At 47.6% G+C, this 18,937-nt stretch overlaps 1 protein-coding gene across 4 annotated transcripts in view; it reads left to right on the top strand.

Annotated features, from left to right (window-relative positions):
• The window catches only part of LOC130405945 (galaxin-like), a 33,761-nt gene extending 22,935 nt beyond the window's left edge, over nucleotides 1–10,826 (top strand). For all 4 annotated transcript variants that reach the window (XM_056611280.1, XM_056611278.1, XM_056611279.1 and 1 more), the window contains 7 exons: nucleotides 2,827–3,033; nucleotides 4,310–4,351; nucleotides 5,717–5,923; nucleotides 7,532–7,573; nucleotides 8,607–8,834; nucleotides 9,551–9,612; nucleotides 9,811–10,826. In XM_056611280.1, coding sequence (XP_056467255.1) covers nucleotides 2,827–3,033; nucleotides 4,310–4,351; nucleotides 5,717–5,923; nucleotides 7,532–7,573; nucleotides 8,607–8,834; nucleotides 9,551–9,612; nucleotides 9,811–9,966 — 944 coding nt within the window. In that variant the 3' untranslated portion in view covers nucleotides 9,967–10,826. The remainder of the gene's footprint in view (nucleotides 1–2,826; nucleotides 3,034–4,309; nucleotides 4,352–5,716; nucleotides 5,924–7,531; nucleotides 7,574–8,606; nucleotides 8,835–9,550; nucleotides 9,613–9,810) is intronic.
• The last annotated feature ends 8,111 nt before the right edge of the window (nucleotides 10,827–18,937 follow it).

Here is an 18,937-nt window from a genome sequence, read left to right as displayed (position 1 = left end):
CCTAACCCTAACCCTAACCCTAACCCGCCAAGTTGAAGCTGAGAAAAAATTGTAAAGATTTTGAATGAAGCCAGAAAAATGAAACTGCTTCTAGGCAACATTCTGCTGCACATGCACCAACTAAATTAAGAGAATGTGCAGAACATGGTACGAAGTCAGCATTAGGATTTATATTTTTTATTCTTGCCTGCAGTCCAGAATATTTCCCTGCCATATTACTTGCATTGTCGTAGCTCTGCCCACGACAGTCCATCAAATTAATGTCCAGTTCTTTTAACTCAGATTTGAGTGTTTCCTCCATGTGCTCTGCAGTATGACCATGTAGTGGTATGAACTCCAAAAATCTCTCGACAGGCTCCCCACTTTTCTTCAGGACATAGCGAATTATCAAAGCGAGCTGATCAACATGTGTGACATCAGGTGTTGAGTCCACAATGATGGAGAAATACTTGCCATCTTTAACTTCTTTTACAATGGCACGCAGAACCTTCTCAGCCATCAGCTGAATAAACTCATCACAAACTGTAGAGGACAGGTAACTGGTATTTCCCCTGCCCTTGTTTCCGTATCTGGCTAGATGTTCTGACAGTAGTGGATCAAAGCGACTAATTAACTCCAAGCATCCCAAAAAGTTCCCATTGTGGGGTGATCCTACTAACTCATCGTCCCCACGGAAGGGCAGTCCTCGTGAAGAAAGAAACTGAATAGTTGCTACTATACGTTTCAAAATGTTGAGCCAGTATGCCCTCTCAGACTCCTGTTGCTGTACTATGTTTGAATCTATGCGTGCATTTTTATTTCCAAGTGATGATAGACTTAGCACAGCAGTGCGATGATCCATACAATTCTCATGTTCATGCAAGCGATTAGCACAGTTTTTCCAGTCATTAAATCCAGTGACAAATTGATTGTCTCTTATACTGAACAACTTGCAGCAGTAACAGAATACATTACCAGTAGACGGTGAGTACACTAACCATTTTCTTGACAGGGTTTCTCCATTTAGCTTTTTTCTAAAGAAATGTTCCTTAGTTAAGCTTCGGTTAATGTCTCCATATTTCCTCTTTGATGCAGAGAAATCTCCAATATTTTTACAGGGATGGTTTCGTGCAAAGTACTCACGCATCCTGTCGTCAATTTGGTCCCACTTTGCAGGATCAGATGGATAGCTTGTCAATACCATTACCGGGTCTAGAGGCTCCGTCAAAATGATATTGGGCTCACTTTTTCTGGCCGGCTGCTGTTCTTCCATCATTTTGTCATTCTTTGACGGCGCTGATGTTGACGGCGCCACAGCGTCTTCCGCCGCGTCTTCGGGCCGCGTCTCCGGGCCTGGCTCCGGGCCTGGCTCCGGGCCTGGCTCCGGGCCTGGCTCCGGTCCTGGCTGCGGGCCTGGCTGCGGGCCTGGCTCCGGGCCTGGCTGCGGGCCTGGCTCCGGGCCTGGCTCCGGGCCTGGCTCCGGGCCTGGCTCCGGGCCTGGCTCCGGGCCTGGCTCCGGGCCTGGCTCCGGGCCTGGCTCCGGGCCTGGCTCCGGGCCTGGCTCCGGTCCTGGCTGCGGGCCTGGCTGCGGGCCTGGCTCCGGGCCTGGCTCCGGTCCTGGCTGCGGGCCTGGCTGCGGGCCTGGCTCGGCCTCTGGCTGCGGGCCTGGCTCGGCCTCTGGCTCTGCTGACACAAGCAGGTTCACAGCTGTCGGACGGCTGCCCGACAGAAACTTCTGTAAAGCCCCCCGCTGTTTCTTCTTTTGTTCCCCTTCATTTTTTTCTTTTTACGTTTTGCCGCACCCGAAAGCATCTTGAATGTTAGCCTACTCAAGAAACGACCTGCCTGCTAGCTTTATTGTTCCGCTTAGTCATGACCCGCTGACCTCCCCTCGGACTTAACTGATTGGCGTTAATGTGACGTAACGTTAAGATAAACAACGTCACTATTTTTAGTTAATTAATATATATTGATATATTATCACTGAAATAAATAGTAGGTAGGACATTTGTATTGGCTATTTCATTTCATTTTTATTTTTTTTTGTACTTCTGTCTGGCCCCCCCCCCCGCCAATCAGGCCCTAGGCACGTGCCTAGTTTGCCTTTGGGTTAATCCGGCTTATACCAACTAAGATTTTTATATTTTACAAAACTCAAAAAAATAAGTCAGGGGTGTTAACTTAATATTTCAAATTAAGGTTAATATTATTAAAAAAAAAAAAATTCAAACAATGCAAAACAAGTTTTAAGTTCACTTTATTAAAATGTATTATTGGAAACTTCCATTTTACATTTCTGAATACCAGACAGCAATAGAACAACATGTAGCTAGTTCAGCAGCAGAGAATCGCGGCAACACTACGCACAATAAACAACACACAAACAAAAAAGACCCCAAACCCGTTAACCCCACTTAACCTAACAGAAACAAATTGACAAAAGGCAATAAACCCCTTTTTCCCAACCGGCATCACGAATACCCAGACTCCCCGGGGGGTAGAGGTCGCCACAATATTTACCATCTGCAAATTCCGTTAGGAAACCCTGTATTTTCCAAAGTGTCGAAATGCGCATGTGCACCGTAGTTGGTCCAGCCTCAGACAGAGTCTGACTTAAACCTGTGTGTCTTGCTAACAAAGATACTACAGTGAGCCCAACTCTTGACCCAAAACTCAACATTGTTGGTTGAACTAAATTGCATTGCACAGTTGACATGAATACTTAATGTTTTATATTCATTTTACTCAGAAATCATAATGAGAACAACAATTTTAAGTTTTCGTTTTTACAGTGCAGTCAGTTGCTGAATCCAGGAATAGATCTCAGTGAACCTTGTGTTTCATCAGGGGCCTACCACACCAACACCCAGCTGTGCTGTGGACCCCTGGGCAGAGAGAAGATCCTCTCCAAGAAACACGAGGAGAACATTTGCTGTGGAGACGGCCAGTACAGCAATGGGACCCACGAGTGCTTGGGAGACCCTCCTAGAGTCAAGGAGCGCCCAGTGTCCCCTGGGACGCGCTCAGACCGGGCTTCCATCCCCAGGCCAGCAGGTCCGTCTCCTCCTCACTATTGCACGTGGACATGAAGCAGCTCAGTTAAGAGCTGGTTCCCTAACCCTCTCTGCCTCGGATATACACATTTTCAGCCGTCTACTCATACGGTTCATCTACGTCACGTTTTCTGGAACGCCGCCATTTGCACGACCGATCTCGCCAAGTATGGCCGCCCACACGATCACCTGAATGTTAGAGAGAGACAGAGATATTATCGATTTTTGGCTCCGATCCTTATTTGTTATCCCTAGTTTTTTTTAGGCCATTAGTATGCTTGCCTCAAATCAATCTTCATGACATATATATTTATTTAGTCCACAACCCCTCCCCATACAGTGGAGATATCTTGAAAGCGTTCAAGAGCACTGATGCCTACCAATATGCTGTGGCTGGATGGGTGAAGGACGCTAAAGTGAGGCACTTGGCCACCAATAATCTTTATCTGATAAGGGCAAAGTTAAGTACTATATATTTGTGACTTCTTGTGAACAGTTTGTGGTGGGTTACTATCATTGATCGTTGAAATCAGGCATCAAATCATAGACGATAATTTTGCCGGGGACGCTTGGGACGAGTTTTCATTTCAAGATTCATTTTGTACCCACAACAAAACCCGATTTGAATTATCATGGATTATTTTGGACAATGAATGACGTATTAATACCAATACTCTTTGGCTGGGACGATGTCAACATTGGGTATATGGAGCAGAACATAGTGGGTCATATGTCAACGTTTTTTGTATGCATTTTATTCATTAGTAAGCTACATGGATATGCCATCTTTCAGAACCTTTCATTACCTACACTAAAGAGAATAAAAGAGCGCATCCTCATTGTTTGATTGTGGTCGTAGGTGTTGTTGTTGGTGCTGAGTTACCACTGAAACCAGTGGGTCAGTGGGTGGGATCGGTCGTCAAGATGGCGCCGCAAAGCTACAGTGACGTCACGTGAACCTTATGAATACCAAGGCTGAGACGTAAGCCCCTCCCCTAGAGTCCGATGCCAGCTGATTGGACTGTTGATCTACTTAGTATGCACTCACCCTCAGCCAGCCAATAGGGTTCTTTATGACACGGCCAATGCTAAAGGTCAAAAGGTCATCAGAACAGTAAACGGTTTGTGGGGAAAGGAGGAAAAAAAGAGCGAAAAAATACAAAACTGAAACCTTAGTGAAATGATGTTGTTTATCAGAGTAATATTTAAATGTAGAGGGTTTATATTTTGTATGAACTGTTTGGTGGTGACGTTGACTCATGCTACTGTGTTGACAGAGTACAGAGGGATTGAGATCTCCTTCCAGAGCTGTGGTCAGGGTGAGTAAAAACTCTGGTTCACACCCGTCTACACTCAGAGGTATGACCCGTTTGTGTTGTGAATGGTCTGGTCCGCTGTGAACAGGCTTCAGACGACCAGCACAACTAAGAGCAGGGCTGGAGCAGAAGGAGTCCCTGCCTGTGGGGCCATGTGGTCGCATCCTATTAGGATGAAGTATCTGGGCTGTCCTTTAGACCAGAGGTCTCCCACCGTGGGGTCGCGACCCCGTTCCTTTAGACCAGAGGTCTCCCACCGTGGGGTCGCGACCCCGTTCCTTTAGACCAGAGGTCTCCCACCTTGGGGTCGGGACCCCGTTCCTTTAGACCAGAGGTCTCCCACCGTGGGGTCGCGACCCCGTTCCTTTAGACCAGAGGTCGCCCACCTTGGGGTCGGGACCCCGTTCCTTTAGACCAGAGGTCGCCCACCTTGGGGTCGGGACCCCGTTCCTTTAGACCAGAGGTCTCCCACCGTGGGGTCGCGACCCCGTTCCTTTAGACCAGAGGTCTCCCCCCTTGGGGTCGGGACCCCGTTCCTTTAGACCAGAGGTCTCCCACCGTGGGGTCGCGACCCCGTTCCTTTAGACCGGTGGTCTCCCCCCTTGGGGACGGGACCCCGTTCCTTTAGACCGGTGGTCTCCCCCCTTGGGGTCGGGACCCCGTTCCTTTAGACCGGTGGTCTCCCCCCTTGGGGACGGGACCCCGTACCGGGTCGCGTAGAAAGAATAAATAACGTGTCTTATTTTCATTTAATTGATGCCTTGTGAAGAAATACACTTTGGTTTTGAAGTAACTCCTCCTTCAAAACCAAATCATTAATGAAGCAAGCTTGTTCAGAAGACGGGAATTGGTTTAATTAATTCAAACGACTTCATGGCCGTCTCTGCTTTAGCTCGTGCATGTTGCAGAACATATTCAACAGCGCCCCCTGGTGTCACACTTCATGCTGGGTAACAGAATACGGCGTATCACCGGTCCGCCGAAACATTGTCTGACATAGTACCGGTCCTTTGCGTAACAAAGGTTAGGGACCGCTGCTGTGGAGGGATTTTGTCCGATGGACTTATGCATTTATTTAGTATGGTATCAAAGGAAACTTTTCAATTCCAGTCGGCATTTGCTATCAATCGTAATGTCACTCCTGTTTGTGATAGCATGAGTGAGATTATGATCTCAAGCTTCAGGGAACATCACCCTTATAATCACAATCAGGGTTATGTTCATAAATAAAACCTAACATTGCTTTAGTGGTCAAACTCATTTTTATATTATATATACTCTTTATTTTGACAGTCAAAAGAGGCTGTAAAGTGTTGGAACCAGGAAACGATGTTGTTTTGGCTGAGACAGAACCTTGTGTTTCATCAGGGGCCTACCACACCAACACCCAGCTGTGCTGTGGACCCCTGGGCAGAGAGAAGATCCTCTCCAAGGAACACGAGGAGAACATTTGCTGTGGAGACGGCCAGTACAGCAATGGGACCCACGAGTGCTTGGGAGACCCTCCTAGAGTCAAGGAGCGCCCAGTGTCCCCTGGGACGCGCTCAGACCGGGCTTTCATCCCCATGCCAGCAGGTCCGTCTCCTCCTCACTATTGCACGTGGACATGAAGCAGCTCAGTTAAGAGCTGGTTCCCTAACCCTCTCTGCCTCGGATATACACAGACCCACGTTCTCTGCTATCTGTGAACATCTCTGGTTCCATCAGACAACATGGTCGCTTGTGTTTTCAGCCGTCTATACAAGGGGTGTCCAAACATTTTTCAAAGGGGGCCATATTTGAAAAATGTAAATACCTCGAGGGCCGAATGCCTCTCCCGTCATATCTTTGGATATAACCCTAAAGTCACACACAAATTAATTGCATTTCATCATTTTTATTTAACGATTTGCAATAGTCTGCAATAGACTTCAATTTGGCAATAACAAATGCTAGAAGAAAAAAAGGCTCTTTCACAACTTGTATATCACACCACACAAGGAACAAGCATTGAGGAATAGCTGTCCAAGTTAATTTGAGATGACATGTATGATTGCATGACTACTTTTTGACCATACCAAATTCACATAAACTGTAGTACAACAATTGCAGTCAAATAAAAATATTGTCTTTTCTTCAATTTCATTAACTCAGAACAATAGGAAACTAACAACAATTTGACCATAAAAAATGCACATGCAAAAAAATACAATAGGTCTCAAACAATTTCCAGATGACACCACACAAGCTAGAAGTGAGAAATACACTGTAAACCCAAACTTGTTGCTTCAACTTAAAAATGTGACTGTCCATGCTGCCTTGAAATTGTATGTCAAGACAACTAAGACAATAAGTTAACTTGAAACCGTTAGGTGAAATAACTTAACCTCGAGTCAATACTACATAAATTCAATAGTTGATTAAACTTAAATAGCATTATAAGTAACATTCATTTTTTTGTTGATGCAACTACAAAACTAGTGAGTTGTACTTACATTTATGAACTGATTGAATATAAACTGCAATCAAGATTACTTAAATTTACAAGTTGATTTAACTGATATACTAGTGAGTTGTACTTACATTTATTAACTGATGAAAATAAAGCACAATCAAGATAGCTTAAATGTATGAGTTGATTGTAGGAATACGTCCATGCAATTGCTAACCCTTATTAGCCTACCTGTGGGTGGGAGGGGTCAGGTTCATGGGGGTCGCGGGTGTGGCTAGCGCCAGAATGGTGCTGCCACCATGTGCTGAAAAGAGAAATTGCAATGGTGGTGGGCTGGCGGGCCATAAATAATACATTTTCGTAAGGGAACCGCGGGCCATATCAAATATAACCCCTTTGCCAAGATTGGCCCGCGGGCCGGACTTTGGACATGCCTGGTCTATACCAAGGCTGAGACGTAAGCCCCTCCCCTAGAGTCCAATGCCAGCTGATTGGACTGTTGATCTACTTAGTATGCACTCACCCTCAGCCAGCCAATAGGGTTCTTTATGACACGGCCAATGCTAAAGGTCAAAAGGTCATCAGAACAGTAAACGGTTTGTGGGGAAAGGAGGAAAAAAAGAGCGAAAGAATACAAAACTGAAACCTTAGTGAAATGATGTTGTTTATCAGAGTAATATTTAAATGTAGAGGGTTTATATTTTGTATGAACTGTTTGGTGGTGACGTTGACTCATGCTACTGTGTTGACAGAGTACAGAGGGATTGAGATCTCCTTCCAGAGCTGTGGTCAGGGTGAGTAAAAACTCTGGTTCACACCCGTCTACACTCAGAGGTATGACCCGTTTGTGTTGTGAATGGTCTGGTCCGCTGTGAACAGGCTTCAGACGACCAGCACAACTAAGAGCAGGGCTGGAGCAGAAGGAGTCCCTGCCTGTGGGGCCATGTGTTCCTTTAGACCAGAGGTCTCCCACCGTGGGGTCGCGACTCCGTTCCTTTAGACCAGAGGTCTCCCACCCTGGGGACAGGACCCCGTTCCTTTAGACCAGAGGTCTCCCACCGTGGGGTCGGGACCCCGTTCCTTTAGACCGGTGGTCTCCCCCCTTGGGGTCGGGACCCCGTTCCTTTAGACCGGTGGTCTCCCCCCTTGGGGACGGGACCCCGTACCGGGTCGCGTAGAAAGAATAAATAACGTGTCTTATTTTCGTTTAATTGATGCCTTGTGAAGAAATACACTTTGGTTTTGAAGTAACTCCTCCCTCAAAACCAAATCATTAATGAAGCAAGCTTGTTCAGAAGACGGGAATTGGTTTGATTAATTCAAACGACTTCATGGCCGTTTATGCTTTAGCTCGTGCATGTTGCAGAACATATTCAACAGCGCCCCCTGGTGTCACACTTCATGCTGGGTAACAGAATACGGCGTATCACCGGTCCGCCGAAACATTGTCTGACATAGTACCGGTCCGTGGTGTAACAAAGGTTAGGGACCGCTGCTGCAGAGTGTTTTTGTCCGATGGACATATGGATTTATTTATTATGGTATCAAACAAAACTTTTCAATTCCAGTCGGCATTTGCTTTCATTCGTAATGTCACTCCTGTTTCTGATAGCATGAGATTATGATCTCAAGCTTCAGGGAACATCACCCTTATAATCACAATCAGGGTTATGTTCATAAATAAAACCTAACGTTGCTTTAGAGTCAAACTCATTATTATATTATATATACTCTTCATTTTGACAGTCAATTGCATAAGAGGCTGTGAAGTGTTGGAACCAGGAAACAATGTTGTTTTGGCTGAGACAGAACCTTGTGTTTCATCAGGGGCCTACCACACCAACACCCAGCTCTGCTGTGGACCCCTGGGCAGAGAGAAGATCCTCTCCAAGGAACACGAGGAGAACATTTGCTGTGGAGACGCCCAGTACAGCAATGGGACCCACGAGTGCTTGGGAGACCCTCCTAGAGTCAAGGAGCGCCCAGTGTCCCCTGGGACGCGCCCAGTGTCCCCTGGGACGCGCTCAGACCGGGCGACCATCCCCAGGCCAGCAGGTCCGTCTCCATCTCACAGCGCATCTGAGCAACATTTAAGTAGTAGCCAATTTTTTTTCTTTTGTCCAATAAAGTGACTTTTATGAACATTTATATCGTGAGTAGTCATTGAGCCATCCAATAATATGGTCATTAATACCATTTATAATCGCGGTAGATTGATAATAGCGTCCAAAACAGTCCGTTAGTCATAGTAGCGGTCCGCTATTCAGAAATAGGTCAAATGCCCGAATCGACCAATCAGAAACGAGCATTTTGACCAGGCTGTGTATTAATTTTCAATAACCTCATGTGGAGGACAGTAGGGTTGTACTGTCAGCGTTAAAGGGGGATTGACACGAGGTGAGTGGAGGTGAGGACGGTTTGTGGTGCACCGATGACCGCAGGAACGATCCTGGAGAAGGTACGGCTCCTTGGGCAAGGCAGCCCTGACCCTGACCTGATGTCAGTGGTTCAACTGCCCCAATGTCCACTGCTGTAGGAGGGGAGGTTCTTTGCCCCAATGTTCACTGCTGTAGGATGGGAGGTTCAACTGCCCCAATGTCCGCTGCTGTAGGAGGGGAGGTTCTTTGCCCCAATGTTCACTGCTGTAGGAGGGGAGGTTTCTGCCCCATGGTTGCCAGAAGAAAAGGGTCCTCAGTTGTGCAGACTTTGTGTTGGTCACTGATGATAGGAATAAACCACTAAGTCTCTGGGTCTCCCTCCTTTTCTCCTAGACTCCTCAGCTCTTCCGGTATCCTCAGTCATGGCAGAACAACTCGCCCCATCCACTGTAAATGTGAGCATACTACACAAAATGACACGTATAAAGAACTAGAATCTAGCCAGGACACCGATTTTAAACCAACAATGAAATGAGGGCAGCCATAATCCTAGTCCATAGCTGAACTATTAACCCTCTTACCTGTTCACATAACTAAAGTTCATTGATGATTGTTTTCTCCATAACATTGGCGTGAATCTGTATCTGCCTCAGTTACCCGTCGCTGAGCCTGGGGGCCGGCCTCGGGTTAGGGTTAGCGGACGCGGACCTGCGGACCCCCCTGACAGCAGGGGGACGGGCCCTGCTCCGTCCTCCCCCAGTCCCTGGACTAGGCTGAGGGGGATGCTGTTCAGGTCAGGCCGCAGCTGACCTTTGAGCCGCGACAGGTTCTATTCCCACACGGTGTGGGAATTGACTCAATGAATCAATTATTGGAAGGGACCAACTAATGTCGTCTGGACTAAGCTAGACCAAACTGGACTTGGGTTACGTTAATGTAACACAAGTCCAGTTTGCAAAAACCTATCTGATACTGTAGAGAAACCTTGAAGTTGAGTAAATAGTTATCCATGTACTGTTGTTTTAAATAAGTCATTTTTTTTTTACAATGAAGGTGAATCACAATCTACCTGTTAGGGTTACTACTACTGCTACTGCATTGCAAAAGTCAGTCCGTCTCCGTTGCATCGAGTGATAGTTAAAAAATATTGGATGCGCACGTAGAGCTACAGAGAGGGTCTCGGAGAGGGTCTCAGACAGGCTCTCCGGCTGCGGAGAGGGCAATCCGTGTCTACGTACAGCACTTTACGGAGGAGTATGAAACCAGCCTTGAGGACTACTACTACTGAGAATGTAGTGTTACGTCGGTAACGCCGTCTTACTATTGTTTATTATTGAACTAAATACCTGTGGTGTGTGCCCAACCCTTCAGCCATTCAATTATTTGGAGTATTGACTGATTAATTATTGTTATTAGCATAATTATTCTTTTTTGTTTTGTATATTTTTTGTTTTAATATATTAGCAATGATCTCAATAAACGGCAACGTGACACCTATCCCTGTTGTTCTACTATTGTCTTATTTGGATGATTATCATCTGCTGGTGTTATGATCTCGTCCTCCCCACCACCCAGACAGCTGATCGGGTTTACTCAGCCCCAAGATAAGGCTCTCCGGGACTCAGTGAGTTGTGGTCAAGGGCTACGTTTTCACGTGTCGTATTTGTCTTGTTTTGCTGCTCATCGGTAAATCAGTGTTTGACATGGCATGTCCATGTGCCCTCTTCAGAACCATTTCCTTAAACTATTCAGAACAATTCCCTTAAACCGTATTCAGAACCATTCCCCTAAACTGTATTCAGAGCCATTAACGTAAACCATATTCAGAGCGATTCCCTTAAACCATATTCAGAGCCATTACCTTAAACAGTATTCAGAGCGATTCCCTTTAACCGTATTCAGAGCAATTCCCTTGAACCATATTCAGAACCATTAGCTTAAACTGTATTCAGAACCATTCCCTTAAACTGTATTCATAGCCATTACCTTAACCATATTCAGAGCCATTCCTTTAAACTGTGTTCAGAACCATTTCCTCAAACCGTTTTCAGAGCCATTCCCTTAAACCGTGTTCAGTGCCATTCCCTTAAGCCTCCTTCAGAACCATTTCCTTAAGCCTCCTTCAGAACACATTTTATTCATTTTTCCTTTGATTACCTGAGGATTCTCCCTTGTGTACCACGCGATACACTGGTTCTAAACCCTCTAAATGGTTTTATATTGGTTACATATTATAAACCCTTTAAACACTCTGTGGGACACACCCAAAAGTGAGAGCAGCTTGCTCTACATAAATCCATCCGCCTGCTGCTTTTCCAGCAGGTGTGGTGTCGCGGACTCAGCTATACAGCTAGCAGGCTACACAGCACAACGCCAGGACAGGACGAGTAACTCTGGTAAAAGCAGAGGAGGGGGACTGTGTGTTTATGTCATCAACATCTGGTGCACTCACACAGTGGCTATAGACCGTCACTGGTCCCCAGACTTAGAGTACGTGACTATCAAATGTCGGCCCATTTATCTCCCTAGGGAGTTTACTGTTGTCTTGATCACTGCTGTTTACATCCCACCGGATGCTAACGCTAACATAGCTCTCTTTTACATAGCAGCATTAGCAGTCAGCAGAGCAGGTATCCTGATGCAGTGTTTATAATTGCGGGGGACTTCAATCACGCTGACCTAAAAGCAGTGCTCCCAAAATTCCACCAGCACGTTAAGTGTGCGACCAGAGGAGCTAACACATTGGACAAGGTCTGCTCAAACATCAAGGGTGGCTACAAGGTCAGGCCACTACCAAACCTAGCTCAGTCCGACCACCTGTCACTGCTTTCTGTTCCTGCATACACCCCCCTCAGAAAAATTGCTTTGACTACTAAAAGATGGAGCCTTTCAGCAGTTGCAGGACTGCTTTGACAGGACCTGCTGGGAGATATTCGAAGATCCAGACCTGGAAGTGTTTACAGACAATGTATTATTAAGAACTGCATAGACATTGTCACAGTTGACAAATGCATTTGTGTCTATCCCAACCAGAAGCCCCGGATGACTAGAGAGGTCCAGCAGCTGCTAAAGGAGAGGAACACCGCCTTCAGATCAGGTGATGGGGCTCTGTACAGCGCAGTACGCTCCAGTCTCAAGAGGGGCATCCGGAGGGCGAAGTCGGACTACAGGAGGAGGATCGAGGACCACCTGGACAGCAACAACACCAGGCAGGTGTGGCAGGGAATCCAGAACATTACCAACTACAAGACCAACCCAGGGGCTGCTGAAGGTGATGTCTCACTGGCGGAGGAGCTGAACCACTTCTTCGCCTGTTTCGAGGCAAAGCCACCAGATGCAGCAACGCCACATCCAGCAGCCAACAGCGGCATCATCCTCACGGTAGAGGAGCACGGGGTGAGGCGTACACTGCGGGCTGTCAACCCGCGGAAGGCAGCTGGACCCGACGGTGTCTGTGGACGTGTGCTGAAGGAGCTGGTGGGGGTCTTTACTAAGATCTTTAACCAGTCACTCTCCCAGTCCACTGTCCCATCCTGCTTGAAGTCCTCCACCAACGTCCCCCTGCTAAAAAAACCCAATATCTCCTCCCTCAACGACTACCGGCCAGTAGCACTCACCCCTGTGGTGATGAAGTGCTTTGAAAAACTGGTTCGTAGTCACATCATGTCATTCATCCCCCCCACCTTTGATCCACATCAGTTCGCTTACAGGGCAAATAGATCTATGAGGACGCTGTGGCAACAGCCCTCCATGCAGCATTGTCCTACCTGGAGCAGCAGGGGAGCTATGCTCGGATGCTCTTCATGGACTTTAGCTCTGCTTTTTATACAATCCTCCCACACAGACTGGTGCTCAAACTGTCTGACATTGGAATACCACACTCAACCTGCCTTTGGATTAAGAACTTTTTAACGGACCGCACTGAGAGGGTAAGAGTGGGCCCCCACACCTCCACCGCCCTCAGCCTCAGCACTGGCGCCCCACAGGGCTGTGTGCTGAGTCCCCTGCTCTATACCCTCTATAGCCACGACTGCACTCCCGCCCACCACAGCAACACCTTCATCAAATTTGCAGATGACACCACAGTAGTGGGGCTCATCTCAAGGGGGGATGAGACCGCCTACAGAGACGAGGTGGAGCGTTTGGTGGGGTGGTGCAGTGCTAACAACTTGCTCCTCAATGCAACAAAGACCAAGGAGCTCGTTGTGGATTATAGGAGGAAGAAGACGGTCATCCAGCCGCTGATGATAGGCGGGGTCTGTGTGGAGAGGGTCTCTGACTTCCGCTTCCTGGGAGTGAACATCATGGAGGACCTGACCTGGGGCGTCAACACCACTGGGCTGGTGAAGAAGGCCCAGCAGAGACTATACTTCCTGAGAGTTCTCAGGAGGAACAACATCCCCCAGAAACTGCTGGTGTCCTTCTACCGCTGCTCAATAGAGAGCATACTGACCTACTGTCTGTGTGTCTGGTTCTCAAGCTGCACTGTGGCACAGAGGAAAAGGCTCCAGGGGGTCATAAAGGCAGCGCAGAAAATCACCGGCTGCCCTCTTCCCTCTCTGGACGAACTGCCCAGCTCCCGCTGCCTTAAAAAGGCCAAATCCGTCCTGCAGGACTCATCACATCCCGGTCACAAACTGTTTGAACTACTGCCATCAGGCAGGAGATACAGGTCCATGAAAACAAGAACAAGCAGACTACGAAACAGTTTTTATCCAACAGCCATAACCTCACTAAATGTTGCTACCAGAGCATAGTTGTGTTGTGTATCACATTTGGGTAGGCACATTTATAAATGTGAATGTTTGTGTGGGTGTGTCTTATGTGTTTTTTAGTGTACTTTGTTGATTATAGTTTTTATTTTTTATTTATAAGTACTACCTCAATGTGATGTTTTTGCACTGAACAAGGACTGTACTTGATTTCGTTGTACTTGTTACAATGACAATAAAGATATTCGATTCTATTCTATTCTAGTCGTTACGAGACACCTCCCACTCTCCTCGAGCGCTCTATCACTAGAGACATCAAGCATGGGATGTTCCACACATCTCTTCTTGCCATCAGGGATGCAAGACTGTTCTGTTCTCATTTCTCTTTCAACTGAGATTTGTTTTTACATTCTCAGGTTAAAGGAAATCTAGTTAGGTGAGTCCTGCGATCATCGCTCAACTATGACGGTTCTTAGACTTTCTTTCTTTCTTTCTTTCTTATTTTCTACAAACCTTGGGACCCTACTCTTTCCACAATTTTTCCTGAGACTCCATTTCACCGTTAAAATTTTCATATAAGCTTGGAATCGTGGTATCTAACAAAGATAATCTATAGTTTTTTAAATATCCAACTTTAAACCGTACATTTTATAATGGAAGTCTAATCATTATGTTCCTGGTCCCCTGGTGGGGATGAAGGCGTCCTCCGCCAGACTCTCAGAGCCCCTCTGGATCCCAGAGGACAGGGGGGCCGCTGTCCCCCTTTCTGAGCCTGTCTGACACTGGGACCCTGGGACACTACTTAGAACGGGGTAGAACCGCGGTGGGTGGAATATGACGTGAACAGACATGTGGCAATGTTTATATTGGAAAATCGCAGAAAATCTTCGTCTCCGCATTGGAAACATGTCCCACCTCATCCCACACAAAGAAGCTCTTTGTCCCACATTTGGCTGGTCTGGATCTGTTCACCCTGATGCATGCACTGCCAAGTATCGAAGGACCACACCCAAAGGGACCTGACCGGGCGGTAGAGGCCGTTGACATGCTTTCACTGCTATCCTGCTGGGCCTGATGACCTGCACCAGGGATATAGTCTCCATACTCCATATTAATAGTAATAATTTTGTACAGTAGTCCTGCTGTATGGCTACAACACTTCCCTCGGCCGGCCACGCAGTCACATTCAAGAATTTTGCCATCTTCTCTCTGTATGGTTACTGACACATTATGGTGCGAGTTCACTGCCTGTGAAAACCTCACGACACATTTGAACCAGCGGCAAGTAACATTTCATGGCGATGGCGACTGTCAAAGATGGCGGCCCCCATAGATTTCGCGGCGGATTAGTGTATAACCCCGATGGGCCTGTCCTTTCAGAGATCATATTGGTGAGTGAGTAAAGCTGGCCACACACCGGCGCAGAAGCACCGCATTGCTTATTTCACACGCGTCAATTGCCGCCCCTAGCACCAATAGGAAGGGGCGCGCTGCATCACCGTTGAGATATGTTTTGAAAGAAGCAGATCAACAAACTTAGTCGGTATAGGCTACGGTAACGTTGTACCAGATGTTTTGTGAGTACATATTTTGGATTGGATTGGATTCACTTTAATGTCATTGTGCAGAGAACAGTACAGAGACAACGAAAGGAGGTTATGGGCCTGATGGCCATGATCTTCTGTTTGTGGCTTTGTTTTATGGTTCAGCCACTTTACACACTTTATTTACTGGCATTGCTCATTCTTTTGCATTGTGGAATTATTAATCTAGTGTATCAACAATCTCAATGTGTACAGGACCTTTTATCAAGCCGGGATGTAGGCTACCAAACAGCTTTAAAAACGGGCTTTTTCAGGGAGGCAACGCTAGGGAATAGAACAGTGCAGGCACAGCGACAGGATTCCAGTTGTGGATGGGCCAAACCAATTGTGGGTGGTTCTTAAATTAAAACGTTATCAAATCCCTGTTTAACCTAATACAAATGACTGACTAATACACTATCTGTGCATATAGAGATTTGAATAGCTTGATGTTCTTTAAATATTTTGTTGCATTGTAAAAGGTTTCGGTGCATAGGACGGACCTATCCGCGGTCTCTCCCCAGGCCTTTTACACTGCAACGCGGTCTCTCCCTGGGCCTTTTACACTGCAACGCGGTCTCTCATCGGACCTATCCGCGGTCTCTCCCTGGGCCTTTTACACGGCAAAGCAGTCTCTCCCTGGGCCTTCTACACTGCAACGCGGTCACAGCTTGGCCCGCAACGAACGTTCTTCCTCCCCCCCAAGAACAGCAAGTGCGCGGTGCTCCATGAACGGCGCAGCGGTGGCAACAGATGGTATAGGGCCAAGCACCACCCTCCCTCATTTTCAATAGCTGGCAGCGAGATTCGTGTCTACGAAAGGAACGAAACTTACAGCTATCTCGTTATAGATTTAATGTTGCATTGGCAAGAACAGGTAGGAGACATCTACAACGAATATTCTGCTAGATTGGACTTGATAGATCAATGCCCCCTGCCGACCTGTATGAAACTTCAGGCAGTTCGGGACCTAGCCCTCTCCAAATTCCAACACCTGTTTGCCAATGTGCACATTGCCAAAATAACTTTAAAAGAACTGAACAATAAGACAGTACAGCTTTTGAGGAAATGGATACATCTTAACACAACCACGAGAAGGAATATTATTTTCATGAAAAAATCAGAGGGGGAGCTTGGGGTCCCCAACATCGAATGGATTTATACAGCCATGAGGACAAGTCATCTATTGTGCATGCTGAACAACGACGACCCGACTGTGCGAGCAATGGCCCGGGGCTCATTGTTGCTGGACCTACACAAACGCAAGATCCCCCTTGCCCCTCGAGGAGGGGCAAGGGGGGACACCAGGGACACCAGGGCCAAAGGTTTTGGAGTGCGCTCAGATTGGCCTGATCTCAATGATTTGTGTAATAACAATAACATACAGCTAAATTGGATACACACAAGCGGAGAACAGGTAAGCGTCAGCGAGGAGTTAATCATGGATTTAAATGTGCATGCTGAAGCGACTCTACATCATGACAATTCCAGCAAATAGCTGGACAGCCGGACATACAGGTATGAAATCCTACAACACCTGCACTCACAACAGCGCGATTACTGGGTGAACCTGCGCCTACAGGGTAAACTCGCATGCCTACAGTGCGCGGACCCAGCAGTTTCCCATTCGGCGCTCCATAATCCAGCTGTTAACGCAGGCATTCTAAAAGCAATCAAAGCAAGACTGCAAGCACTCCCGACTCAATCTAACCTCTCACTATGGTTTCCAAACCGTCATGAACCATTCTGCCTATTGCATACCAATAAACAATTGGAATCAACAGCACACATATTGAACGGATGCCTCACATTTAAAGGACTATACATTGCCTGTCACGATCGCATTGTTGACAGAGCGAATGAACTATGCAAAGTACATGGACTAAGCACAATACCTATAAACGAAAAGATTCAAATTAACTGGTTTAGACATTTAAATGATAACTCCCTGGAAGGTGTTCTTAGAGACTCTCCAAATACTCCTGACATTGTTGTTGTTGATGATCTTTTAAAAACCATTGTGTTTCTGGAAGTGGGTTGTTGCTTTGACCTGTATATAGACCTGTGTTTCTCTGATTTATTTTTAAAGTACTGTAGGAGATCGTATAGAAATGAGGACGGAGACTTGGTTGCCAGTGAAAATATAAAGAGAAGGATTTATTTCCCCAAACACAGAACAACCCCGCACAGCCAGAGGTGCGTTCCTTAAGTAACGCGTCGCACCCCCAGGTGGGTCTCATGCCCCCCTTCCCTAAAGGGCGGCAGGGGCCCCCCCAGGTCCACATGCACGTGGTCAAACCGCCGCTCCGGGAAACTAAAAAATGCGCCAGCGGAGCAGTCACATGCCGATGCACCTTGGCGCGCTGGCAAACCATGCAGGCCCGAGCCCAGTCCCGAATGTCCTTCTTAAGGCCATGCCAGACAAACTTCCCGGCCATCAGCTGGTGCGATGTCCTCCGCCCAGGATGGGCAAGGCCGTGCACGGCATCAAAAACCTGACGCCTCCAACTACCGGGCACGTCCGGCCTTGGCTGTCCAGTAGAGACGTTACACAGGAGCGTGGCACCGACGTTGTCGAACTTGATGTCCTCCAAACGGAGCCCTGTGACAGCTGTCCTCAGAGCCTGGACCTCCAGGTCGGAGGCCTGATCACCTGCCATGCTGGTGTAGTCGATTCCCAGGTGGACAGCTCCTGCGATGGCCCGGGAGAGGCAATCAGCCACGTGATTGTCCTTACCCGCCACATGGGGGATGTCCGTTGTGAACTCCGAGATGTAGGCCAGCTGGCGCTGCTGACGGGCAGACCACGGCTCCGAAACCTCCGCCATCGCGAACATCAATGGCTTGTCCACGAAAACTGAGAATGGCCGAGCCTCCAACAGGAAACGGAAATGCCTAATGGCGAGGTAAAGGCCGAGGAGCTCTCTATCGAAGGTGCTATATTTCCGTTCGCAGGGGCGGAGCTGCCGGCTGAAGAATGCCAGCGGCTGCCAGACGCCGTTCACCAACTGCTCATGCACGGCACCAACAGCATAGTCCGAAGCGTCGGTGGTCAGGGCAATCAGCGCCGCAAGCAAAGGATGCGCCAGCATAGTCGCCTCGGCCAATGCCCGTTTAGTGTCCCCAAAGGCCGCCTCTCTCTCAGCGGTCCAGTCAAAGATATGTTTTGCGGTCTTACCCTTGAGTGCCTCATACAGGGGCCGCATGAGCTGGGCCGCACGGGGAACAAAACGGTGATAAAAATTCCCCATCTCTAAAAACTCCTGCAGGGCTCGAACTGGGAGAGGGCGCTGGAAGTCCGCCACTGCAGCCACCTTTGAGGGCAGGGGAACAGCTCCCTCCTTGGTGATGCGGTGGCCAAGGAAGTCAATGGCGATCCGGCCGAATTGGCACTTGGCCGGATTGACAATAAGGCCATGCTGGCTGAGCCGCTCGAAGAGTGTTCGCAGATGCTTCAAGTGCTCTGCCGTGGAGGCGCTGGCGAT

This window comes from Gadus chalcogrammus, chromosome 16 (assembly GCF_026213295.1).
Source record: "Gadus chalcogrammus isolate NIFS_2021 chromosome 16, NIFS_Gcha_1.0, whole genome shotgun sequence".
Classification (NCBI taxonomy): domain Eukaryota; kingdom Metazoa; phylum Chordata; class Actinopteri; order Gadiformes; family Gadidae; genus Gadus; species Gadus chalcogrammus.
This window is presented reverse-complemented; position numbering and strand designations above follow the sequence as displayed.